Here is a 26952-nt window from a genome sequence, read left to right on the forward strand (position 1 = left end):
GCTGTCACCTGTTCTGTGTGAAAGTGAAAGCAGTAAGGGCGATTGCCGGAGGTGGTCAACGGGCAAAAAAAAAGCTCTGGTGTCACCCCTCTGATGGGTGCCAGCCGCACCCCCATAGCAAGGCCACTGGACAACGCTAAAATCGCGGTACTCCTTCGGCAGGGAGGAGAGTGAAGAGGTGCACAGGACCTTGGCTACCTTCTGGAAGCATGTCTTACTGCATTGTGGTGACCAGGAGAGAACCTCAGCACGGAGCCAATCAAAAGAGGGGTTGTGCCTCTGTAACCAAGGATAACCAATAACCAGCGGAAACCTAGATGGGGAAATAACTTTGAATTGGATTATCTCATGGTACAGAGCACCTATGGCCATGGACAACGGAACCGTCTCATGAGTCACATGGGCAGGCTGTAGAGGTCTCCCATCAAGAGCCTCAATGGCGAATGGAGTGTCACGCAGCTACAGCGGAATTGTGTGCTGCGATACAAAGGCAGCATCAATGAACAGGCCTGCAGCCCCAGAGTCGATTAGAGCTTGTATCTCGATGGACGACTCAGCCCAAGAAAGGGTGACCGAAACCAGGGGCTTATCCTTCTGGCTAACTGGGGATGAAACAACGCCACCTAAGGTCTGTCCATGACAGGACTTCAAGGTTCGGGCGTTCCCTGGACGGGTAGGACAAGTCTTCAAAAAGTGGCATGCCTGGCCACAATAAAGGCACAATCTCTCCCTCCTCCTAAAGGCTCTCTCATGCGCAGAGAGACACGTGAAGCCCAAGTACATGGGTTCATCTTCACTGACCGACTCGGTACCAGGAGGTGAGGGAGGCATGGGTGGGACTGCAAATCTCAGAGGCAAGCGTACAGGAGGCTTCCGCAAGCGCTCCTTAAAAAGGGAGTCTTTCTCTAAATCTGGAGTCAATGAGGATGGCAAACGTGATCAACCTCTCCAGCTCAGTGGGTATATCTCCGGCTGCTATCTCATCCATGATGGAATCTGAGAGACCATGCGAAAAAGCAGCCACGAGGGCCTCATTGTTCCAAGCAACCTCTGCTGCCAGAGTACGGAATTCAGTGGCGTAGTCGGCAACAGTTCTTGTACTCTGATGGACATGAGGCACTTGGAGCGTGCGGGAACGTCAAATACCCTTTTAAAGTAGGCCTCAAAGTCAGGTTAACTCAAGACAACAGGTTTTTGCGTCTCCCATAGAGGGTTTTCCCAGGCCAAGGCTCTCTCAGAAAGCAAAAATATCACGAAACCTACTTTGCTTCTGTCCGTGGGAAACGCCTGAGGCAGCATCTCAAAGTAAATCTCAACCTGGTTGAGAAACCCTCTGCATTGAACTGGATCGCCCCCTAATCGCTGGGGAAGCAGAGCGGAACCAGACATACCTCTTATAGAGGTAATACTCAAGGCGGGTGCCTGCACAGAGACTGGCGCAGCAGCAGGGACGGCCTGCAACTCAGGTTGTACCGGAGCAGCCACATTGGGAGTTTCCAGGTGAACCGTGCGACTCAGGAGTTTGTAACACTATGGCAAACTGATCCATGCGGTGATCTTGCTCATCCAATCTGGAAAAAATATAAGTGGATTGACTGTAACTTTTGAATTTCATGGCCTTCGCCTACTGTCAGGAACCATGAATCAGACCGAGACAAAAATATAGTTAAATCACACTTGTTTAATAATAAGGTAAACGGAGTAAGCGTAGTCAAAACAAGCCAGAGTTCAGTAACCAGATCGGGTAGTCAGCCAAGCAAATGTCAGAGAGCCAGAGATAAACATAGTACAGCAAGCAGGATCAGGAGACAGAAGGAATGTCAGCCGAGCAAGTCTTCAACAGGAATGCAGGAGAAAGTATCTGTGATGTTGACAAAGGCAGAGATCAAGTGAGCTGGACGACTTTAAATAGGCAGGACTAACGAGCAGAATCAACAGCTGGGTAACTGTGGAGAGAAATGGGAGCTGGCAATTAGCTGACAGCTGAGCGGCCAGCTCAGAGAAGGAAGAGCTGAGCCCAGCCCTGACAGTGAGGAGCATCCACTGCTTTGATTTTAACAGTGTAAAAAAAACTCAGCTTGAGCTTTTGAGCTCTGTGAACAGACTTTTTCCAACAGGAGATAGGGAGAACCTGGAAAACAACGAAAGGAGGTCATAGCTTCCTAATGTATTTAAATGTGATATTTCATATTTTGTAAAAACAAAAGGAAACAGCCACTGTGTCTCCTTTAATGGAGATGCTGCACTGGGCTGACAGATAAGCACGGAAGTCTAAGGGAGAAATCGTAACCAGCAATGCAATCTTAATTGGTTTTAGTGTTCATTTAATTAATAGATACTTAGTTGGCAACGACTTTGTTTCCTTTTGTTTTTACATTTTATAGAGAAGATCCAATATCTTGAGAAATGGAGCAGCCATCACTATAGTGGACTTTTAACTTGTACCTCTTTATAGACTTTTTACGGCTTTTGTGGGGGTCCTTCTCATCCTCTGTTTGCGTTATTGAGCCTTTTTTTCTCTTTAATATTTCATATTTACCTGACAAAAAAATATTATCCTGCCTATATTACATTAAGGGAAGCCATATGTACAAAACTACTATACATTTACTTAAAATGTTTAAGTTAACACGTTGTTCAATTAGTGCAGCATGTGTATGTGGTGAGACCTTCAACACAAAATAAAAAAAATAAGTTAACGATACTTGTGTTTCTCTTATCCATTTTTGTCCCTGATCGAATGTACCCACCCTCCCCCTCCATAGATGCGTACTTAGCCCCATCTACAGCGGCCCCATGCAGCAGTAACAGTCTTCACTGTCCTGGCCTCGTCTGAATATTACAGTCCTATAGACTTTTATAAGACTGTCAATGATCATCTCTGGCTTTGGAAGACAGCCCCATCAAAGTCTGTGGTGCACTAATTCTCAGGAGAAGCCAGAACAGTGAAGCCTTGCACCACTGAATGTAAGTAAAGCCTTTTGTTTTAATAACTTTGCTTTATCTAAAAGGATAAGCACACAAATAACTATTTTGAGGGGTAAATTAACGTATGTGCCACACTGTGAGTGGGTGCCAAAAGAGAAATTAACCTTAATTAAAATACAACAGACAAAATGTGCACAAAGAATCTAGGACAGTGATGTCTAAAAATGTATATAATGTGGAGATAAAGCTGCCAAAACCTGTAATGTCACCACATAAACAATAAATAAGTTTAAACATGAAATGGAGTGGCACTAAATATAAAACAATAATAATGTTCCTAGGTGAAACACCAAAAATATTGAGATGTCTGAATAAAATCTCAATCAGACAAAAAAAGAAACCATATATTATAGAGTGCAAGAAAATAATAACCCAAAATATATGAATGTTATGTGCAATAAATACAAAAATATATTTTGGGTTAATATTTTCTTGCATTCTATTATATACTAAATGTTTCTTTTTTTTATTGAGATTTTATTCATACAACTCAATATTTGTTGGTGTTTCACCTAGTAATATTATTGTTTTAGATTTAGCGCCACTCCATTTTATGTTTAAACTTATTAATAGGACCAGTGATCAGTATTCTTGCTGGTATTTTCTGTACATACGGTGCCACAGATAAGGAAAGATGTTTTAAGGCATTACTAACATATTATTTTTTTATGATAAAAATGTTTTTATTCAGTGTATCAAAAATTCATTAAAAGAGTAATCTCCCAGGAGTGCTGAAAAAGGGAGAGCACCCGCATTCCCTGGAGTTCCCTTAATTGCTGTATTGCCACCATGATATGTAAACACATTTGTTGAGCCATTGCGCTTTGTCACCAAGGTGACTTACAGCGCAGCATCCAGAAAGTATTCAGAGTTTCACTTTTTCCACATTTTGATATGTTACAGCCTTATTCCAAAATGGATTAAATTAATTATTTTACTCAAAATTCTACAAATAACACCCCATAACGACAATGTGAAAGAAGTTTGTTTTGAAATCTTCGCTTATTTATTAAAAAATAACCGGAAAAAAAATCACATGTACATAAGTATTTACAGCCTTTGCACAATACTTTATTGAAGCGCCTTTTGTACCAATTACAGCCTCAGGTCTTTTTGAGTGTGATGCTACAAGCTTGGCACACCTATTTTTAGGTAGCTTCTCCCATTCTTTGCAGGACATCTCAAGCTCCATCAGATTAGATGGGTCGGTGCACAACCATTTTCAGATCTCTTCAGAGATGTTCAGTTTGGTTCAAGTCTGGGCTCTGGCTGGCCCACTCAAGGACATTCAAGGACATTCACAGAGTTGTCCCATAGCCACTCCTTTGTTATCGTAGCGGTGTGCTTAGGGTCTTGTCCTATTGGAAGACAAACCTTTTCCCCAGTCTGCAGTCCAGAGGGCTCTAGAGCAGGTTTTCATGAAGGATGTCTCTGTACATTGCTGCATTCATCTTCCCCTCGATCCTGACTAGTCTCTCAGTTCCTGCCACTGAAAAACATCCGCACAGCATGATGCTGCCACCACCATGCTTCCCTGTAGTGATGTTATTGGCCAGTTGATGAGCGGTGCCTGGTTTCCTCCAGACATGAAGCTTGCCATTCAGGCCAAAGAGTTCAACCTTTGTTTCTTCAGACCAGAGAATTTTGTTTCTCATGTTGTGCGAGTCCTTCAGTTGCCTTTTGGCAAACTCCAGGCAGGCTGTCATGTGCCTTTTACTGCGGAGTGGCTTCTGTCTGGTCACTCTACCATACAGGCCTGATCGGTGGAATGTTGCAGAGATGGTTGTTCTTCCGGAAGGTTCTCAACCGAGGAGTGCTGGAGCTCTATCAGAGTGACTATCGGGTTCTTGCTCACCTCCCTGACTAAGGCCCCCCCCCCGCCCTGATCGCTCAGTTTGGTCGGGTGGCCCCCCTAGGAAGAGTCATGGTTGCTGGTGGTTCCAAACTTCTTCCATTTACGGATGATGAAGGCAGACATTTTTTTTTTTGTAGCCTACCCCAGATCTGTGCCTCAATACAATCCTGTCTCGGGGGTCTACAGACAATTCCTTGGACTTTGTGGCTTGGTTTGTGCTCTGACATGCTCTAACTGTGGGACCTTATATAGATAGGTGTGTGTTTTTTTTTTTTTTTTTTTTTTTTTATAAATTTGATTTCAAACAAACTTCAGTCACATTGTCATTATGGGGTATTGTTTGTAGAATTTTGAGGAAAATAATTAATTTAATCCAATTTGGAATAACAAATTGTGGAAAAGGGGAAGTGCTGTGAATACTTTCAGGATGTACTGTATTACTAATGTTTGTAAGGTAGGGTGCAGCAAGACCTGGGAACAGTGGGCAGATGTTATACAAATTAAATATGATGCATAACATACATTCCCTTTTCTGGGTATTGTTACATTATAGGTTTCTACAAATAAATGTTTTCATTTTTTACGAATCTTTGATATCGTGAATACATTTTATGTTTTAATTTATATTAAAATATGTGTGATCAATGCCAAAGTCCTCTTTTCCTTTTCTGAGAATTTTGGTTGTGTCTAATGGTTGATGTACACCTGAAGTACTTTTTGGTGTCGTTTTCAAATGCAAAATCACATTCATACTGTCCACTAATGAAGGCTTTGGTACAATTCACTTTGTGAAATATGAGTTTTGGTATTTTTGTATTACAAATGTATATGGTGTAAGTATTTAAGGTGTAATGTATGTTTACAGGTGCTGTTAATGAAGCTGGTAAAATGCCTTTCTATGCAGAAGAGTGTGCTTCAATGTTGGCAGTAACCTTCAGCAGTGGAGACAGGCAGATGAGGAGTATTGTAAGTTGTCTATTTTAGTATTTCCTGCTGCTTTAGCTCTCGTGTCCTCAAAATGTCTTAATGACTAGATATCTCACCTTCTTGATTTGGTCTAATTTGTGTTTTTTGTTTTCGCCTCTGCATTCTAAGTTGCCCATGGTTTGTTGTTAAGGGGCATTTCCAAAGAGAATACAGATTCCTTATTTCCTTATCCGTCATAAATTGGTTAGGACAGTTGTACAGACCAGGCTGTAAATCATATTTCCTAAATGTACCTCGCAGGACAAAGGGGAGCTATTTTTTAAACCATTGAGTTATGCCCCATCTCTAGGTAATTGAACTCTGGCAAATAGCAAAGGCCTGCATAATCCCTGCCATTGTTTTTTTCTGCTAGTGTCTGTATATACAGTAATGGATCTGTCTCTTTCTGCTCCATCTACACAGAACTCTTCAGCTGTGTTTGTCTGCCGAGCCTCCATGTTCTATAGCAGCAGTAATTTTCCAGATTGTTACTTGCAGATTACTATTCCCAGAAGAATTGTACCTGGACCCTGGTGGGGAAAAATAGGAAGGCCTATAAGTTAATACTGGAACTGGACCCTGCATATAGCATTCACCTTGGTAGCTGGTTGCATCTCACGAGTTAGCTGCCACGGAGCTGAAATAGACCCAGTCCCTGAAGACCCTGCAGGGTATGCCCGACCAGGAGAGGTGAAAATTTAGCTGTTTTGTCCCCAGGAAGACGAAACTCCAACATTCTTGTTGGAGACAGTTTTCCCTCTGCAAACTCATATTTTGGGCAACAGACCTGCTCTTGCTTTAAATCAGCATCTGGTTTTCTACCCACTTGTTCAGAATCTCCTTCGTCAGGTACTTTTTGTGTCCAAGGTGGAATTTATGGCTGCCTTTTCCACTGTACTGGAACAATTGTCAGATAGCTGTAAGGTTGGAGGAATGATGATAAAGGGTCCAGGTCCCCACCCTACAGGAACTGCCTTGTGAGTTTCCCCTCCCACCCTTTCATATAAGATTAGAAAGGAGGGAGAGGTGGAAGAGGACACATCCAAGAAAGTGGACTCTTCACACTTGGTTGAATCCTCTGAGGAAGATATTCTGGCCTCAAATATTTCCCACACTCAAAGGACCCATTGTGCATTTCCTCACAGAGGTGGTCTGTAAGAATCTGAAGCTGTCAGTATGAGAACCCTTAGACCTGAGGGTTCGGGTTGAGCGTCAGGGTCTTGGAAAACGCCCCAAACCAACCAAGTCCTTTCTGTTGCATCCTGTTACTGAAGAGCATCTGTACAAGGACTAGGCCCATCTGGACAAGGTGCGCCCCCAATTTTTGCAACAATACCCAGTGAAGGACAGCTTCCCAAAAAAGTGTGCATTCCCAGCTGTGGACCCTGTGTCTTATGTCTAAAAGACTCTTACACTGCCAGTGAACGATGTACTGGTGTTTAAGGACCCTGCCAATGGGGTCTGTCCTCAGTGGTTCTTTTCCTTGGTAAGTGTGACCCTGAAACCCGCTGTTGCATTTGTAGGCGTTTTTCAGGCTTCGTTGGTTTGAGCAAGGTGCATGGCTAAAGAACCTGGAGATCTTAAGTCAAGTTCTTTAGATAGAAAGCACTTGAAGCTCTTTTCTGAAGCATTACGCTTTTGTGTGGACAGGTTGGGAAGTTCTCCCTGAATACTCTCCTGCATGGAACTTTGGTTCACATGTGGCGAGTGCTATGGCTAAAATGCTGCTCAGCAGAGCACCCTTGCAAGAAATACAGTGCTCAGCATAAATGAGTACACCCCTTTTGAAAAGTAAGATTTTAATTGATATCTCAGTGAGCACATGAACAATTTCCAAAATTTTGACAAAACTGAGTTTTTTTATAGAACATTTGTTTTAGCTCCATTATATGAAAGTAAGGTTAATAATATAACTTGGATTACAAAATCTTCAGTTTTACTCAATTTAGTTGATGCAAAAATTAATACATCCAACTACAAAAACTACTACATCTACTATTTTGTATGACCTCCATGATTTGTAAGCATAGCACCAAGTCTTCTAGGAATGGAATGAACAAGTTGACAACAGTGCAACATTCCATCTTCAGAATTCCGTATAGGTATTCGATTGGATTCAGATCAGGAGACATACTTGGCCACTGAATTACTTTCACCCTTTTCTTATTCGGAAATGCAACCATGACCTTTTAGATGTGTGTTTTGGATCATTGTCATGTGGGAAAAGTACACGACGACCAAGGGCAATGGAGTGATGGTAGCATCTTCTCTTTCAGTATAGAGCAGTACATCTGTGAGGATATGATACGATCAATGAAATGCATCTCGCCAACAGCAATCGCACAGCCCCACAGAAGGACACTGCCACCACCATGTTTCACTGTAGGCACCATGCATTTTTCTTCCTCACCTTTGCAACGCCATACAGTTTTGAAGCCATCAGTTCCAAAAACTTTTCATCTTGGTCTCATCACTCCAGAGTACAGATTCCCAGTAGTTACATAGTAGGTGAGGTTGAAAAAAAGACACTATTCCATCAAGTCCAGTGTGTGTGTGTGTGCTTGCTTTTATGTCAGTATTACAGTGTATATCCCTGTATGTTGTGGTCGGTCAGGTGCCTATCTAATAATTTTTTTAAATTATTGATGCTCCCTGCTGAAATCATTGCCTGTGGAATAGAATTCCACATCCTTAATGCTCTTACAGAGCAGTAAAGAACCCTCTACGCAGTTTAAGGTTAAACCGCTTTTCTTCTAATTTTTAGTGAATGGCCGCGTGTCTTTTTAAATTCCTTTTCACGGAAAAGTTTTATTCCTAATGTGGGGTCATCAGTATGGTATTCGTACATTGAAATCATATCCCCTCTCTAGCATCTCTTCTCCAGAGAGAATAAGTTCAGTGCTCGTAACCTTTCCTTATAACTAAGGACCTCCAGTCCCTTTATTAGCTTCGTTGCCCTTCTCTGGACCCTCTCCAGTTCCCACACATCCTTCCTGAGGACTGGTGCCCAGAACTGGACGGCATACTCCAGGTGCAGCCGGACCAGAGTCTCCAGAGTGGGAGAATTATTTTTATCTCTGGAGTTAATCCCCTTTTTAATGCATGCTAATGTTCTGTTTGCTTTGCTTGCAGCAGCTTGGCATTGCATGCCACCGCTAAGCCTACCAACTACTAGGACCCCCAGGTCTTTTTCCATCCTAGATTCCCCCAGAGGTTCCCCCTAGTGAGTGGATTGCATTCATTTTTTTGCCACCCAAATGCATTACTTTACATTTTTCTACATTAATACTCATTTGCCATGTAGTTGCCAATCACATTAATTTTGTTCAGATCTTCTTGTAAGGTTTCCACATCCTGCGGAAAAATTATTGCCATGCTTAGGTTTGTATTGTCTGCAAATACTGAGATTAAGCTGTTTATCCCATCCCCCAGATCGTTTATGAATAAATTAAATAGGATTGGTCCCAGGACAGAACCCTGGGGGACCCCGCTTTCCACACCGGATCATCCTGAAAAACTCATTTATCACTACCTTCTGAACTTGCCCTATATCCAATTTTCAATCTGTGTACTTGCCCTATGGTCCATGCCGACAGACCTTAGATTCTACAATAAACGTTTATGGGGAACCATATCAAATGCCTTTGCAAAATTCAGATACACCACCTTTATGGGCCTTCCTTTATCTAAATGGCAGCTCACCTCCTCATAGAAGGTTAATAGATTGGTTTGGCAAGAACAAATCTTCATGAATACATGCTGATTACTGCTAATGATACCGTTTGCATTACTAAAATCTTGTATATAGTCCCTTATCCCCTCCAAGAGCTTGCAATACTATTGATGTTAGGCTAGCTGGTCTGTAATTCTCAGGAATGGCCCTTTTTTAAATATTGGTGCTACATTGGCTTTTCTCTAATCAGCCGGTACCATTCCAGTCAGTAGACTTTTCGTAAAAATTAGGAACAACGGTCTTGCAATTACTTGACGACTGAGTTCCTTAAGACTTATTAGTTTTCTTCTTTTTCAGCATGGGCCCTGGCAAATCCTGGTGAGCTTTTTGGTGCATGGGCTTAGGAGAGGCTTATTTCGTGGATGACACCCATGCATGCATTTCCTCTGCAGTGTATGCCGCAGTGTGTCACGGGAAACCATCACCCCAGTTTGGCTTTCCTCTACTTTAGGTAACTGCAGTGAACTTGCGTGGTGATTTTTTTTTTCAACCCTTCCCATCAGACGACGCTTCTGTCATGGTGTTAACTTCTGTGGACAGCCTGGACATTTCTGTGAGATTGTTGCAGTTCCAACTTTGTTAAACTTTTGTATGCTACAGTATTCTGACTGATAAGTAAAGCTTTGCTGATCTTGTAGTCTTCACCTTTCTTGTGTAAAGAAGCTTTCTTTCTCAGGCCTTGTGACGTTTCTCTTCCATGTGGTGTCATTGCTGACAGCATGAAATGGGAAGGTGTTTTCTTTGTTAAAGTGGTACTAAACCCGCAACAGTAAAATCAGTCTGTATATGCAGTAAAGCATGCTTGTTATACTCACTGTGGAACCTAGGGGGTTAATCCTTTGCATTGTGTATAAAGGCTGTTTGATCCTGTCTCTCTGATCCTCCTGAAAGGAAGCACAAAACACCGCTCAGGCAAGTGGATCCAGATGAGTGAAGTGAAGGTGTCTGCGCAGAGGTTGTGTGTGTGTGTGTGTGTTTTCCTTTAGTATTTTTACAATCCATCTTTTTTTCTTTTCTTTTTTTATGTTTGTGCTTTATTGGTCTGGTCGAATTGCCAGTCTCAGCTATGCATTGTTTTGTGATGTGAGTTTTAGCATCCTTAGAACGTTTCGCAAGAACATGGCTGAGACACAGAGAGAGTCTTGCTGACCTCACTCATACCTGTGCTTTCCTTAGTGGGAGATCCTATTTAAGGAAGGTCAGTGTTACATTTCTGGGTAATGATTAAGCGCATGTAACTGTGAAACACTTCTACCTTGAAGCATTGCTACTGTCCTGTGGTGTATATTTTGCTTTTATGGAACAAGATTAAAGGACTTCCTTTTGCTACTTCGGCGTGCAGCCATTTCTTCTTTGTATCTCTGATCCTCCTCCTTGCTCCGTTGTCTCCAAAAAAATCACCTGATATTTACAGAGCCAGGGGACAAGCTGCACATGCTCAGTTTGGTGTATTACTAAAGTGTGTTTTTTTTTTTTTTTTTTTTTTTTTTCCTTGGAAGAGTGCATGTGATCAGCACAGGGCTGATCCGGGTAGAATGAAAACTCCTCCTACAAGCTTTACTAGTAACTGATACAAGTCACAATACTGCGGATGAGAAAAGGTATTTATCAGTTTACAGTGGATATAAAAAGCCTACACTACACACAAAAATTAGAAAAGAAAAATCATTTCAGAACTTTTTCCGCCTTTTAATGTGACCTATAAACTACAACTCAGTTGAATAACAAACTGAAACCTTTTAGATGGCGGAAAATAAAAATAAAATTAATATGGTTGCATAAGTGTGCACACCCTTAACCACTTGCCGACCAGCCGTCGTCATACTGCGGCAGGCCGGCACATTGCCACAAGCCGTCATAGCTATACGTCGGCTCCTTTAAGCAGGATAGCAGGCGCGCGCCCGCTGCACTGCGGGGGTGCCGATGCTCGTGGCCGATGGTCACGAAGACTGCCGGCCATGGGCGATCGTGGGCACGAGACGCAGCAATGTGTGTGTGTGTTTAAACACAAATGCCTGTTCTGTTCTGAGAGGAGATGACGCTTGTGAGTTCCTAATAGCTAGGAACCGCGATCTGTCATCTCCTATAGTCAGTCCCCTCCCCCCCACGGTTAGAACACACAGTCAGGGAACACAGTTAACCCCTTGATCGCCCGCTAGTGTTAACCCCATTCCATGCCAGTGACATTTATACAGTAATCAGTGCATTTTTATAGCTCTGATCGCTGTATAATTGTCAACCATCCCAAAAATTTGCTAAGTGTGTCCACCATAATGTCACAGGCATGATAAAAATTGCAGATCTCTGCCATTACTAGTAAGAAAAAATAATAATAATGCCATAAATCTATCCCCTATTTAGTAGACGCTATAACTTTTGCGCAAACCAATCAATATACGCTTATTGCTATTTTTATTACCAAAAATATGTAGAAGAATATGTATCGGCCTAAACTGAGAAAAAAATTAGCTTTTTTTAAGCAAAAAAAATTGGGGATATTTTATTATAGCAAAAAGTACAAAATATTGTGTTTTTGTTTTTTTTCAAAATTGTCACTCTTTTTTTGTTTGTAGCGCAAAAAATAAAAACCGCAGAGATGCTCAAATACCACCAAAAGAAAGCTTTATTTGTGAGAAAAAAAAGGACATCAATTTTGTTTGGGTACAGTGTTGCAGGACCGCGCAATTGTCAGTTAAAGCGACACAGTGCCGTATCGCTAAAAATGCTGTGATCATTCAGCGGCCAAATTCTGTGTACAGCAGATTTTCAATTGGATTCAGGTCTGGGCTCTGGCTGGGCCATTCCAAAACTTTAATCTTCTTCTGGTGAATCCATTCCTTTGTTGATTTGGGTGTATGCTTTGGGTCGTTGTCATGCTGAAAGATGAAGTTCCTCTTCATGATCAGCTTTAGCAGAAGCCTGAAGGTTTTGTGCCAATATTGACCTGCTCATTCTTTCTACCTTGACTAAGGCTCCTGTTCCAGCAGAAGAAAAATGGCCCCAAAGCATGATGCTGCCATCACCATGCTTCACGGTGGGTATAGTGTTCTTTTGGAGATGTACAGTGTTTTTGCGCCAAACGTATCTTTTGGAATTATGGCCGAAAAGTTCAACCTTGGTTTCATCAGACCAGAACACATTTTCCCACATGCTTTTTTGGAGACTTCAGATGTGTTTTTGCAAAATTTAGCCGGGCTTGGATATTTTTATGCGTAAGAAAGGGCTTCCGTCTTGCCACTCTACCCCATAGCCCGGACATATGAAGAACATGGAAGATTGTTGTCACATGTACCACACAGCCAGTACTTGCCAGATATTCCTTATGCTCCTTTAATGTTGGCTGTAGGCCTATTGGCAGCCTCCCTGACCAGTTTTCTTCTCATCTTTTCATCAATTCTTGGTAATGTCCCTGTTGTGCCATATTTTCTCCACTTGATGATGACTGTCTTCGCTGTGTTCCATGGTATATCTAATGCCATGGAAATTCTTTTGTACCCTTCTCCTGGCTGATACCTTTTAACAAAATGAACCCTCTGATGGTTTGGAAGCTCTGTGCGGACCATGTATAAGAGGGTGTGCACACTTATGAAACAACATTATTTCTTTCTCGAAGATCACGGGACACAGAGCCACAGTAATTACTGATGGGTTATATAGGTATCACTGGTGATTGGACACTGGCACACCCTATCAGGAAGTTCAACCCCCTATATAATCCCTCCCCCTTGCAGGGATACCTCAGTTTTTACGCCAGTGTCTTAGGTGATGGACGTGTAAAGATGTCCTGTGCTGAGCTCCAAAGGGAATATCCTAAGATCCTATACTGGGGCAAGCCAGGCGAACCGGATCCATTCAAAGTGTCTTTTCATGGCCGAATTGAATGGTACCCGGGCCTCGTGTCCGAAGAAACGAGGTTTTACCCGTAATGATTCTCTTTTTAGAGAGCTGGACCCCGCAGATCAGAAAATGGCTTTAAACTTCCTAATTTCTGGCGAGGTGCTTTACGTTCCCAGAACTGTTGGATCCCCCTATTCGTAGGGGCCCCAGTCTCTGACGGTTTTTTCAAACGGAGCCCACCGTGAGAGGTGAAGATTGGGTCTGTGTAAACAGCACCCTGCAGCTGGATAAGGTAAGAGGAGATTCCACAGAATTTTTGAGTTCTAGTGGCTTTTCTCCTTTAAGGTAAATGCATGCTATGCCTATTGTGACCACCGGGGGCTGCCAAGAGCACAAACCTGCACATGCTGACTGTCTGTCTCAGGTGTTGTAATCGCTGATTATGTCCCAGCGTCTCAAGCAGGCTGCAAACAGGTAAGGTGGAAGGGGGGATTTCTCATGTTTGAATGTTCCCCCCCAGGCTAGAGAGGGGCCACAGGGGTCTAGAAAGTGGTTATACCACCCGGGCTCTGCTGCCTAATGGCCACCATCTCTGAAGATAGCCATTCAGGCAGATCTTGTTACCAGCCTCCCTCCTTCCCCCCCCCCCCCCCATCCCCAGCCTTTCTCCAGAAGCATGACAGGAGAGTCGGCAGTGCGGGAAGCGCTCGTTTTTTCAAAACTCGAGGGGGGGGGGGGCGGTAGAGGAGGGGGCGGGACGTCAGCACAGAGTGCTTAGACTCCCACTCAGGCCAGCTGCAGGCAATTAAAGGCACTCTGTACAGGTGCACTCAGCCTTCTGAGAGACACAGAGCTGACGGTCGCATGTAAGGTGGGACACAGGCATTCTCCTAGGCAGCATTTACTGAAGTAACACCAGACTGAGCATTGGGTAGCAAGGCTTTTAGCCAGACTACATCGCTCAGCGGGCAGTGTTCATTTGTATACCTCACACCTTGTTGCTTTGCACTATGGGTAGAAGAGGTTCAAGCACCCCAGGAACCAGAGACACTAGGGGATCTCGTTCAGGTTCTGAGGGCCCCCTGTCGGCAGCATCCTCCCCCCCCTAAAGATAGGCCAGGGATGGCTAGCCGGGGAGAGCCATCGGGGTCAGGGGCTACACCTGCCTCTGGCACTTCAGCCCCTGTATATATTACACAAGAGGTTTTTTCCTCAACCATTAATGGTCTAGAGGAAAGATTAATGGCCGTGATTACGTCTTCACTCAGTGGAAGAAAACGCACTAGGCTTTCCTCTGTTCCCCAAGACCCTCAGACAGAGGAGCTCTGGGATAAAGGAGATGAATCCCTTTCAGAGGATCGGGATGGGACGGATGATTCCTCTTCGGGGGAATCAGGTGGAGAGGGACCCTCTGCGACTTCCCAAGAGGAGAAAGTCTTAGTGCAGATCCTCACTGGATTGGTCCGCTCCACATTTAAGTTGCCCATACCTGAAACTGCTAAAGAATCCTCTTCTGCTTTGGGGTCACTGAAACCTTTCCAAGCAGCACATGCTTTTCCTGTTCATACTTTACTTGAAAAGCTCATTTATTCTGAGTGGGATCACCCAGACAAACGTTTTTTTCCGCCGAGAAAGTTTTCAACACTTTATCCGATGGAAGAAAGGTTTATTAAAATGTGGGGAATACCGGCTATTGATGCCGCCATTTCCTCCGTAAATAATAGCCTGACTTGTCCTGTAGACAATGCTCAGATGCTCAGGGATCCTGTAGATAAAAGGATGGAATCCCTATTGAAGGATGTTTTCTCCTTAGCAGGATCAGTGGCCCAACCTGCAGTAGCAGCGATTGGAGTCTGTCAATACTTAAGAGACCATGTTAAGCAGGTCATCAAAGTATTACCTGAACAGCAGGCCCAGGGGTTTGCTAACCTTCCAGCGGCCTTATGCTTTGTGGTTGACGCCATTAGAGATTCTATCGTGCAAACCTCACGTCTTTCACTGGGGTTGGTGCATATACGTAGAATCCTATGGTTGAAAAATTGGTCAGCCGAAGCACCATGTAAGAAGCTACTGGCTGGGTTTCCATTTCGTGGTGCAAGGTTGTTTGGAGAGGACTTGGATAACTATATCAAGAGAATCTCTTGTGGGAAAAGCACTCTCTTACCTGTCAAGAAGAAGAGTAAGCGTCCCTCTTTCAAACGGACTCTTTCCCCAGCGCCGGGGGCTTCAGCCTCCAGGCAGTCTCGACGGCCGCCTCCATCGGGGTCCAGAGACAAGAGTCAACCCCAGGGACAAAAGAAGTCCTGGGGAAAGAAGCCTACTAGGCAAAACACTAAGACCTCTGCATGAGGGGGCGCCCCCGCTCACTCGAGTGGGGGGAAGACTGCGACAGTTCTCAGAGCTCTGGCACAAGGACTTCCAGGACAGATGGGTAATCTCCACGGTAACCTTAGGGTACAAGCTGGAGTTTCAGGAATTCCCTTCTTCTCGGTTCCTCAGATCAAATGTTCCCAGAGACCCAGAGAAGAAGCAGTCGCTCCTTCTAGCGTTAGAGCGACTTTTGTCGCAGGAGGTCATTATGATAGTTCCTGCAAAGGACCAGGGATTGGGCTTCTATTCCAACCTTTTTACGGTCCAAAAGCCAAATGGGGATGTCAGGCCCATTTTGGACTTAAGGGATCTGAACCGATTCCTAAGGATTCAATCCTTCCGCATGGAATCAATTCGAACAGTAGTTCCCACCCTGCAGGGAGGAGAATTTCTGGCATCAATAGACATCAGAGATGCATATCTGCATGTGCCCATTTTTCCTACTCATCAGAAGTTTCTGCGCTTCGAGGTAGGAGGGCGCCATTTCCAGTTTGTGGCTCTGCCTTTCGGGATAGCCACTGCACCTCGAGTGTTCACAAAGATCTTGGCTCCTCCTCTGGCCAGATTAAGGGCTCAGGGTATAGCTGTCAAAGCATACCTAGACGACCTGCTCTTGATAGACCGGTCGGTAGCCTCTTTGAACGGAAACTTGAGGACCACGGTCAGGTATCTAGAACACCTGGGTTGGATCCTCAACTTAGAAAAGTCTTTCCTAAAACCAGTAAGAAGACTGGAGTATTTAGGTCTGATTATAGATACAAGCCAGGAGAAAATATTTCTACCCCAGGCAAAGATCACTGCTTTGAGAGAGCTGATTCTGACAGTAAGGACCAAGAAGGGTCCCTCAGTCCGCCTTTGTATGAGGCTACTAGGGAAGATGGTGTCTTCATTCGAAGCAGTTCCCTATGCTCAGTTTCACTCAAGAATGCTGCAACACAGTATTCTGTCGACCTGGAACAAGAAGGTTCAGGCATTAGACTTTCCGATGCACCTGTCGCATGCGGTGCGTCAGAGCCTCAATTGGTGGCTCATACCCGAAAACCTGCAGAAGGGGAAATCCTTTCTACCGGTTACCTAGACGGTGGTAACAACAGATGCCAGTCTGTCAGGTTGGGGAGCAGTTCTGGAACAGGCTGCGGTCCAAGGGGTATGGTCCAAGACAGAGAGGACCTTACCCATCAACATTCTGGCGATCCGGGCGATACATCTAGCTCTAAAGGTCTGGACTATCAGGCTACAGGGTTGTCCGGTCAGGATCCAGTCCGACAATGCCACAGCAGTGGCTTATGTCAATCATCAGGGAGGCACCCGGAGCCGAGCTGCTCAAAAAGAGGTGAACCAGATCTTAGTCTGGGCAGAGATGCATGTGCCATGCATATCGGCAGTTTTCCTCCCGGGAATAGAGAATTGGCAGGCGGACTATCTAAAAGATCCTCTTGCATGCAGGACGGATGCGTTGGTGATTCCGTGGCATCGGTTCTCACTGATTTACGCATTCCCACCTATTCTGCTACTGCCACGACTCCTTCACAGGATCAGGCAGGAAAGGAAGTCGGTACTTCTGGTGGCCCCCGCTTGGCCCAGAAGGACTTGGTATGCAGAAATAGTAAGGATGACGGTAGGTTCCCCGTGGACACTACCGGAACGCCCAGACCTGTTATCTCAAGGTCCAGTGTTCCATCCTGCCTTACAAATGCTAAATTTGACGGTTTGGCTATTGAGACCCACGTTCTGAAGAGTCGTGGGCTCTCAGGTCCTGTCATATCTACCTTGATTAATGCAAGGAAGCCAGCTTCCAGGATGATTTATCATAGAGTCTGGAAGGCTTATATAACCTGGTGTGAATCCAGAGGTTGGCATCCCAGGAAATATGTCATAGGTAGAATCCTTGATTTTCTACAGATGGGATTAGAGATGAAGCTGGCCTTGAGTACCATCAAGGGCCAGGTCTCTGCTTTATCAGTATTATTTCAGCGGCCACTTGCTTCGCATTCTTTGGTCCGAAACTTTATGCAGGGGGTGATGCGCCTTAATCCTCCGGTTAAGGCGCCCCTAAACCCCTGGGACTTGAATTTGGTCCTGGCTGTGTTACAGAAACGGCCTTTTGAACCAATAAGTCAGATTCCTATGGTCTTGTTGACAAGGAAATTAATTTTTCTGGTGGCCATCTCTTCTGCTAGAAGAGTATCAGAATTAGCAGCCCTTTCCTGTAAGGAGCCTTATTTGATTATACACAAGGATAGAGTGGTACTACGCCCTCATCCTAGTTTTTTACCGAAGGTGGTTTCTGATTTTCATTTAAACCAAGACATTGTTCTACCTTGCTTTTTTCCAGATCCCTGTTCCCCGGAAGAGAGATCTCTACATTCGTTGGATGTAGTAAGAGCAGTTAAGGCCTATCTAGGGGAAACTGCTCAGATCCGCAAGACGGATCTTTTGTTTGTGCTGCCAGAGGGTCCCAATAGAGGACAGGCAGCGTCAAAAGCTACCATTTCTAAATGGATTCGACAGTTGATCATTCAAGCTTACGGTTTGAAACAGAAGATTCCTCCGTTTCAGATCAGGGCACATTCCACAAGGGCTATTGGTGCTTCTTGGGCAGTGCATCACCAGGCCTCTATGGCTCAAACCTGCAAGGCCGCAACCTGGTCTTCAGTTCATACATTCACCAGATTCTATCAGGTGGATGTGAGAAGGCATGAGGATATCGCCTTTGGGCGTAGTGTGCTGCAGGCAGCGGTACAGGGTCCTCAGGTCTGATTGCACCCTACTTGGTCATGGTTCCCCCCCCCCTCAGGTAGCATTGCTCTGGGACATCCCATCAGTAATTACTGTGGCTCTGTGTCCCGTGATGTTCGAGAAAGAAAATAGGATTTTTTAAAACAGCTTACCTGTAAAATCCTTTTCTTTCGAAGGACATCACGGGACACAGAGGTCCCGCCCCTCTTCTAATACACTATATTGCTTGGCTACAAAACTGAGGTATCCCTGCAAGGGGGAGGGATTATATAGGGGGTTGAACTTCCTGATAGGGTGTGCCAGTGTCCAATCACCAGTGATACCTATATAACCCATCAGTAATTACTGTGGCTCTGTGTCCCGTGATGTCCTTCGAAAGAAAAGGATTTTACAGGTAAGCTGTTTTTAAAAATCCTATTTTTAGTTTTTTAGTTTTACACCCCCCCCCCCCCCCCCCCCCAAAGATTTCAGTTATGTTTTTCAACTAATTTGTACAGTTTATATGTCACATTAAAGGTGGAAAAAGTTCTGAAATTATTTATCTTGGTCTCATTTTTTTACATCACAGAAACCTGACATTTTAACAGGGGTGTGTAGACTTTTATTACTTCTATAGACCTCTATACTTCTATCCACTGTGTATTTACTAAAAAAAAATGCATTTCCATATTCTGTGTACTGTGGGAGACCAGATATAGTGAATGCAGGTTCTGGGTTTAATAACACTTTAAGTATTGCCCTTTTATAATCGGCTGTCTGCTGGACACCTGTTTAATGATATCTGACCGATATCTGTTGACAGATGGGTCAGGTCCTGAAGAAGGTTCAGTGAAACTATGGCCTCTCTCACAGGTTCCAGCTTGCATAAGAGAACTTTGAACAGCAAGCTTTAACAAAGCATTTGCAGAGCTTTTAGCAAGCTTTGTTAAAGATTTTAAAGTACCATTCAGGTTTGGTTTGTAAATGTCGAACACTGATTCTAATGGGAGTTGTGATTGCCACTTTAAACAAGCTGCTAGCAGGCTTCAGCAGGCTTTCAACAAGCTTCAAGAAGTGCTGACGCCTGCCTGCTGCTTGTTTAAAGTTAAATTTGACCAAAATGCCCTTTTTGTGTGTGTTTGCAGGTGACTTCAGACTGGGATCTGCAGAAAGGCACAGGTTGTACAGAAGGTCACACAGGAACTTCTGCAGCGGCTCCCATTGCTGCAGGAATGATTGCTCTGATGCTGCAGGTCCGATCTTGTCTGACATGGAGAGATGTCCAGCATATAATCGTATTTACTGCAACAAAGGTACAGTAAGGGTTAGTTATTCCTTTTTTAGACTAATTCAACCAAAGACTGAACTGAGGCTCCATTGGTTTTTAATTATAGTTACATTTACTTTGAAGCCAATCATAGTAACCAGGCTAATGATTTGCAGGCAGTTGAATATTCACAAAAATTGGTAATTTCACTTTTAAATGCAACTGTTATAACTACCAGAATCTGCCCTACAAATAGCTTCCATAATCTCTTGCACTTGGAAGTAGCCAGGAGCAGGCAGAGCTTGAGCGGCATAAATACTATAAGCCAATTGGGCTGTACTACATTGCACAGTACTGTCAGTATACCACTGGAAGTTTCCTGGCAAAAGGAGCAGTCGTTCAGGAATATGCTGCTGCTTGTTTACTTCCCTGTAAGCTGGCAGAAGATGCACCTTAGTCAGGCCATATATGATACGAAATTGCTTGAATTCCTCCCATGGAGATTGTGTTCTCCCAGTGGGAGGGCTTGGTGAGCCTTCTCAGCTGAGAAAACAGATTCTTGCTTGTAAATAGTATGGAAAAAACATGCGCTTAGGAAAGCAAGGGTTGCAGCCTCCCCTAATGAGGTATGTAAAGGAAAGTGGGGAAGTGGCGCTACCCTATGTGCCAAAATGTAATAAACAGTGTGTAAATAAATCCAAAAAACCCTGTAGCATATTACTAGGGTATGTTTATATTCCACCAGTGAATGTGGGTTAACATGTAGGGTGCAACCAGCTTCCACTGTGTTACATACATGTATAATTATCCAGTCTGTGATATAAGTCCATAGATACTATGTTTCTATTATGAAGCCACCTTATATTACATGAAAAGATGGTTATAAACAGAACAAAACGTGATAAAGTTCCAAAATGTGACTTCCAGTGACTTCTGTGTGTAGCCAGTATCGTGACTGAGTGCTCCCCCAATGTGTCCCCACTCACCGGAGATGATAACCCCTGCAGGGGTAGTAGACATAGAGTGGGTAGTTCTAATAAGGATCTTCCAGCCCAAATTTTGAACCAGGATGCCTCGAGGTACTGCACCGCCGCCAACATCCACCAACCACCAGGCACTACAACTCATTCACCCAGCACTCCTTCCATCCACGCTAGCGGAAGCTGGTTGCACAAATTAATGGTTGATCAATTATTTTTCAATGTACGTAGACACTTTAGCAACTATTTTCACTTTATAGTATGTTATTTATTATGCCAGTTTTTCATTTTTGGTTTTTGAAGTTGAATTTTTGGTTTTAAGAGTAGGGTGTGGATATATGGGGTTCTAGGGGCTGGACAAGTGATTTTGGTTGTATGGGGGTACTGCCCAGCTTACACCCTACCCATTACACCCCTTTACACCCTACACGTTAACCCACATTCACTGGTGGAATATAAACATACCCTAGTCATATGCTACAGGGTTTTTTGGATTTATTTACACACTGTTTATTACGTTTTGGCACATAGGGTAGCGCCACTTCCCCACTTTCCTTTACAGATTCTTGCTTGTGGCTATAGCCGCTGGCAATAATCCTCTGTTTAAAATCTGACATGCTGATTGTACCTAAGTCGATTTGATGGATCGACTTGGGTACAATCAGCCTGCCCATAGATGGTTTGAATCTGGGCCAGTCCCCGCTGAACTGGCTGAGTTTCGAACCATCTATAGTTGGATTTAGTCTTAAAGTGGATGTAAACCCGAAAAAAAATATTATTTATTTTTTTTTAATATCATACTGTAGAGTATAAGATTTGCTATCATTTGAGCCCAGTCTTGCCACACAGAGTTAATCCATCTCTGAGCAATCCCCTTTTATTGTTCAGCGAGACAATTCTTGACAAACTGAGAAAAACTTTGTCAAATCCTCCCCCTTGCTGTGAGTGTCAGGTGATTTACATCTCATGCACTAGCCTAAGAGACATGCAGTATTTTTAAATTCCCTCCCCCACTCCTTTCTTCAGCAGCTCTGCAAGGATTGGCTGTTCCACACCTCACCATGATTTGGCATGCTGGTTACTTTCCTGTCTTTTCACTGGATGTTAGAGATCATAGCAGAAGTTCAGCAGAAGTTCAGTGTTAGAAAAACACAGAGAAAATGCATATTGCCAAGGGGAGTGTAGAGGTGGGCGGGGAGTCTACTGACATCACGATTCCACCCACCGAGCTCCAGACAACAGACCCACCCACAGAATATGCAGTTTTTCGGGTCTAATAACAGAGAGAGGGGAGACATTTGACAGGTAAAGATACATGCAAGAGGCATGTATATCCTTATAGATAACCCCTAGGGCAGTAGTTTAGAAAGGATGACATTGAGTTTACATCCACTTTAACTACTGTGGAGATCCATGACCTGCTGACATTGTCAGGTAGGATAGATTTGGAAATTTTGCTTCTGTCACATTTTTTGTTGCTGCTAATGAGCCTGTGTGGGTACACTTCATCTTATTTCCTGTCCTTGTGATAGCTGGAGCGTGACAATGCAGGCTGAAAGTTTTAACCCTTGTTCATTGTATTATAAAAAGTTTGTTCTGTCTGTCTATTGAGTTACAGGAAGTAAGGGGGGATCTCCCTAATGGGGTCACAGGGGTTTTAGCCCTTACTCTGCTGTGTCCAAAGGTAAAAACAAATATCTGAGTTGGGCTTTAACTGAATTCTCAGTAAGTCCCAGTTCACACTGGTGTTACATGGGATGCGACTTGTGAGAGTATAAGTCGCATGACATGTCAAATTAAATGTTTCCCTATGAAACCATCTTAACTGATCGGACACAAGTCACATTAAGTCAGATGAAAGTTGGACTGAAGTTGCAGGTCAAGTCGGATCGGAAGTCGCGCCACTTTCATGTCAGAGCAGTGTGAACCTAGGCTAAAGCTGAACACCATACAAACTGCTAAATGCATACATAAAATACATATATGGGAGCTATTTTACCTAGCAAAAGGATGTATTTCTGTCCAAGTCCTGATATTTGCACTGCTCTGCAACACAACATAGTCCTGCCTGGCTGGGAGGGGAATGTCATATTTTTTTTCTGCTGCATTTTCACATTCACTTACAGCTATATTCCCCACCCTGTAACTGGATAATGAAAGGAGAAGCAGCACACTTGATGATCTTATCACTCTGCTCTTGCCACCTATCAGCATATTACTTTCACTGCAACACACCTGATTGGCGCTCTCTCACTCCCCTTCACTGAGCATTGTTGTAGAGTAGACTGCAAGAGGCTTGATACATAGTCAACTTCAAAGTACTTACACTGCTTGCATTAAAAAATACCTTTAAGAATGTAGTTTTGATTAAAGAGATGCATTATTTTGTGCCTTTCATATATGCCTCGAGTTTAGCTTTTGAGATGGGGAAGTTGATTTCTTTATCGTACATCATGGGGCACAGAGCCTCAAAGTGGATGTAAACCCAATGTCATCCTTTCTAAACTACTGCCATAGGGGTTAGCTATAAGGATATACATGCCTCCTGCATGTATCTTTACCTGCCAAATGTCTCCCCTCTGTCTGTTATGAGACCCGAAAAACTGCAGATTCTGTGGGTGGGTCTGTTGTCTGGAGCTCGATGGGTGGAGTCGTGATGTCAGTAGACTCCCCGCCCACCTCTACACTCCCCTTGTCAATATGCATTTTCTCCTGTGTATTTCTAACTGAACTTCTGCTATGATCTCTAACATTCAGTGAAAAGACAGGAAAGTAACCACATGACTTCAGCATGCCAAATCATGCTGAGGTGTGGAACAGCCAATCCTTGCAGAGCTGCTGAAGAAAGGAGTGGGGGAGGGAATTAAAAAATCATACCTGTGTCTTAGGCTGTCACTCACAGCAAGGGGGAGTATTTGACAAAGTTTTTGTCAGTTTGTCAAGATTTTTCTCACTGAACAATAAAAGGGGATTGCTCTGAGATGGATCAACTCTGTGTGGCAAGACTGGGCTCAAATGATAGGAAATCTTATACTCTACAGTATGATATATATATAAAAAAAAAAATTGGGGGTTTACATCCACTTTAAGTAATTACTTAATGGGTTATAGGCCACCTTTAGGTGTTGACACTGGTAAACCCAATCAAAGAAAGTTTACTCCCTATATAACCCCTCCTCCTTCCTTGAGCACATCAGTTTTTTCGCCAGTGTCTAAGGTGTTGGTCATGAGTGAAGAAGTGCTCTGAGGAGCTCCAGGAGGGATCCATGCTGGATTAAATTTTAAAGCCAGATCCATCCAGAAGTGCCACTAAAGCCTAAGATGGATGGTACCTGGGACCTCGTATCCTAAGCACGAGGTTTTGCCTGTAATGCCTCTTTGTAGGGCTGGACCCCAGGAACCCAGGGCTTAGGTCTTGTTACATTACCTCAAGCTTCCTGATGGGGTCCTTGTACATGGCCCAAGGCAGTTGGACCCCCATTTTTACGGACCCAGTCCTTGAAGGTTTGCTAAACGTTGCCCGCTGTGATGGGTGAAAGTTGGATTTTCTGTTAATTCAGCAAAATCCTGCGGCGAGGACAAGGTAAGGAAAGAAATCTTAGATATTAAAAACATCTGTGCATTTTCTTTCATTTACGGAAAAAATGTTGTCATGCCCTAAAATCTCCGCTAGATGGAGGCTATGCACATACATTACTCTGTTGTCTCACTGTTTGCTCAATTCCGTGTCTGGCTGCACAGCATGTGGAAGGAGATTTTGCAAAGTAAAAACAAATCTGCAAAAAATGTCTTTTTACTTCCCCTGATGGGACCAGAGGGTTAGGGGGACAGCAGCGCTGCACCCCCCTTACATTACCCCCCGCCCTTGGGGATGCGGAAGGTCCTGCTATAGTTTGTTACTGTAGGCTGTATTTTTACACAGCCTCACTGTAGGAGGCTCTGCCCACCTCTCCCCCCCCTCGTGTTGGGTCTGGGACCCCATAAACGCCGCGCTCAAGTGCAGGAAACTTTTTAAATAAAAAGGGGGGCGGAATTTTTTTCAGAGGGGAGGAGGCCTAATGCAGGTGCCGTGAAACGTCCACAAGGAAGCACGTAAATACAGCTGTGTCAGTGTCTCCTCTGCTGAGGACACACAGGGACACACGAGCTGTGGGACATATATGGGTTGCAAAACTGGCATTCCTGATACAGGAAGGACACTCTTTTTCCAGCACTAGGCCGAACTTTATTGCAGCTTTAAAAGTCATGACTATTTTCAGCGGTTTAGTCCAAATTGTATATATTACCTCTGTTTTTGTACTTAGGACTATGCCTGCCAAAAAAAGACACTACAAAAGCCAAGAGTAAAGGTTTCACCCCCAGGCATTGGGATTTCCAGCTGTATTTCCATGTTGCCATCCTCGCCTGAATTACCAATTATGGCAACTCAGGGTGAGCCATTAGAGCAAATTGATGGTGCAGCTCACATCTCAGCACCTGTATATGTGACTAAAAATGCCCTTTCCTCCTCCCTTCAGGGTCTGGAAGAAAGATTAGCGGCTTTAATCACATCCTCCATTCAAATGGATAGGAAGCGTATTATGTCCCCCTCCCCTGCTTCAGCTTTGCAAGGGGAACAGTGGGCACACAATGAGGTTTTACCCTCAATCGATCAGGAAGAGAAACAAACCGATGATTCTTCTGCAGAGGAAACAACAGTGGATGAACCTTTTTCAGCTTCTCAATCTAAAAAATTGCTGATCCAATCTCTTACAGAAATGGTTCATTCCACTTTCATGCTGCCTCTAACAGAGTCTCATGAAAACTTGGCTTCTTCCTTAGGTTCTTTAAAACCTTCCCATCCTTTGCATGCATTTCCTGCACATGCATTACTTGAACAGCTTGTTTTTGCGGAATGGGATAAACCGGATAAACATTTTCACCCTCCTAAAGAGGTTTTCAATTCTCTATCCTCTGGAGGAGAAATTCTCCAAAAGATGGAAAGTACCAGCAATTGACGCAGCGATTTCCAATGTGAATAATAACTTGTCCTTCTAGACAATACACAGATGCTTAAAGATCCAACAGCTAAGAAGTTGGACTCCCTGCTAAAATCTGCTTTTTCCATAGCAGGTGCCGTCACTCAGCCCACAGTCGCCACAATAGGCGTCTGCCAATCCCTAAAGGACCAATTTAAACAGGCCCATGGAGAGCTTCCTACACAACAAGCTCGGGATTTGGCTGGACTACCTAAGGCATTATGTTTTGTCATAGATGCCATTAAAGACTCTATTCATCCCGCCTCACGCTTATGCTTGTACATATGCGCAGAATCCTATGGTTGAAAAATTGGTCAGCTGAAACACCATGTAAAAACCTCCTAACTGGGTTCCCCTTTCATGGGAAGCGACTGTTTGGAGAAGACTTGGATAAATATATCAAGTCAATTTCTGCTGGGAAAAGTACTTTTTTTTACCAGTCAAAAGAAAATATAAACGCTTCCACCTCTAGGCAGTGGCGACTGCCTCCGCCGTCAGACTCTAGAGGAAAACCTCAGGGTCAGACCCAGGCTCAAAAGAAGCCCTGGGGTGGGAAATCTGCAAAACAAAATCCTAAAGCCTTATGAAGAGGCAACCCTCCTCACCAAGGTGGGGGGAAGACTTCTGCAATTTTCAGAAGTCTGTAAAAAGGAAATTCAGGACAGATGGGTCATCTCCACGGTAACGCTGGAGTACGAGCTGAAATTTCGGGACTTTCCACCGTCTCATTTCCTGAGATCAAGCGTTTCCAAAGATCCAGACAAAAAACAATCTCTGTTTCAGGCACTAGACCAGGGATATGCAATTAGCAGATCTCCAGCTGTTGCAAAACTACAAGTCCCATCATGCCTCCACCTCTGAGTGTCATGCTTGTGGCTGTCAGAGTCTTGCTGTGCCTCATGGAACTTGTAGCTCTGCAATAGCTGGAGGTCCGCTAATTGCATATCCCTGCACTAGACCGATTTAATATCTCAAGGGGTGATCATACAGATACCCACAAAAGGGCAAGGTCTTGGGGCTTTATTCAAATCTTTTCATGGTACCAAAACCAAATGGAGACATCAGAACCATTCCAGATCTAAGAAAGCTAAATCAGTTCCTGAAGATCGTCTCCTTTCACATGGAGACAATCAGGTCGGTAGTTTCTATCATTCTAGGAAGAGGACTTCTGGCGTCAATCGACATCAGGGATGCATATCTGCATGTCCCTATATTTCCTG

At 43.9% G+C, this 26952-nt stretch overlaps 1 protein-coding gene across 3 annotated transcripts in view; it reads left to right on the forward strand.

Moving 5' to 3' along the window:
* Window positions 1-26952, forward strand: part of PCSK7 (proprotein convertase subtilisin/kexin type 7) — a 222888-nt gene that overhangs the window by 50001 nt on the left and 145935 nt on the right. For all 3 annotated transcript variants that reach the window (XM_073602365.1, XM_073602366.1, XM_073602367.1), the window contains 2 exons: window positions 5709-5809; window positions 19613-19780. In XM_073602365.1, the coding sequence (XP_073458466.1) occupies window positions 5709-5809; window positions 19613-19780 (269 nt within the window). The remainder of the gene's footprint in view (window positions 1-5708; window positions 5810-19612; window positions 19781-26952) is intronic.

Source organism: Aquarana catesbeiana, linkage group LG10 (assembly GCF_042186555.1).
Source record: "Aquarana catesbeiana isolate 2022-GZ linkage group LG10, ASM4218655v1, whole genome shotgun sequence".
Taxonomy (NCBI): domain Eukaryota; kingdom Metazoa; phylum Chordata; class Amphibia; order Anura; family Ranidae; genus Aquarana; species Aquarana catesbeiana.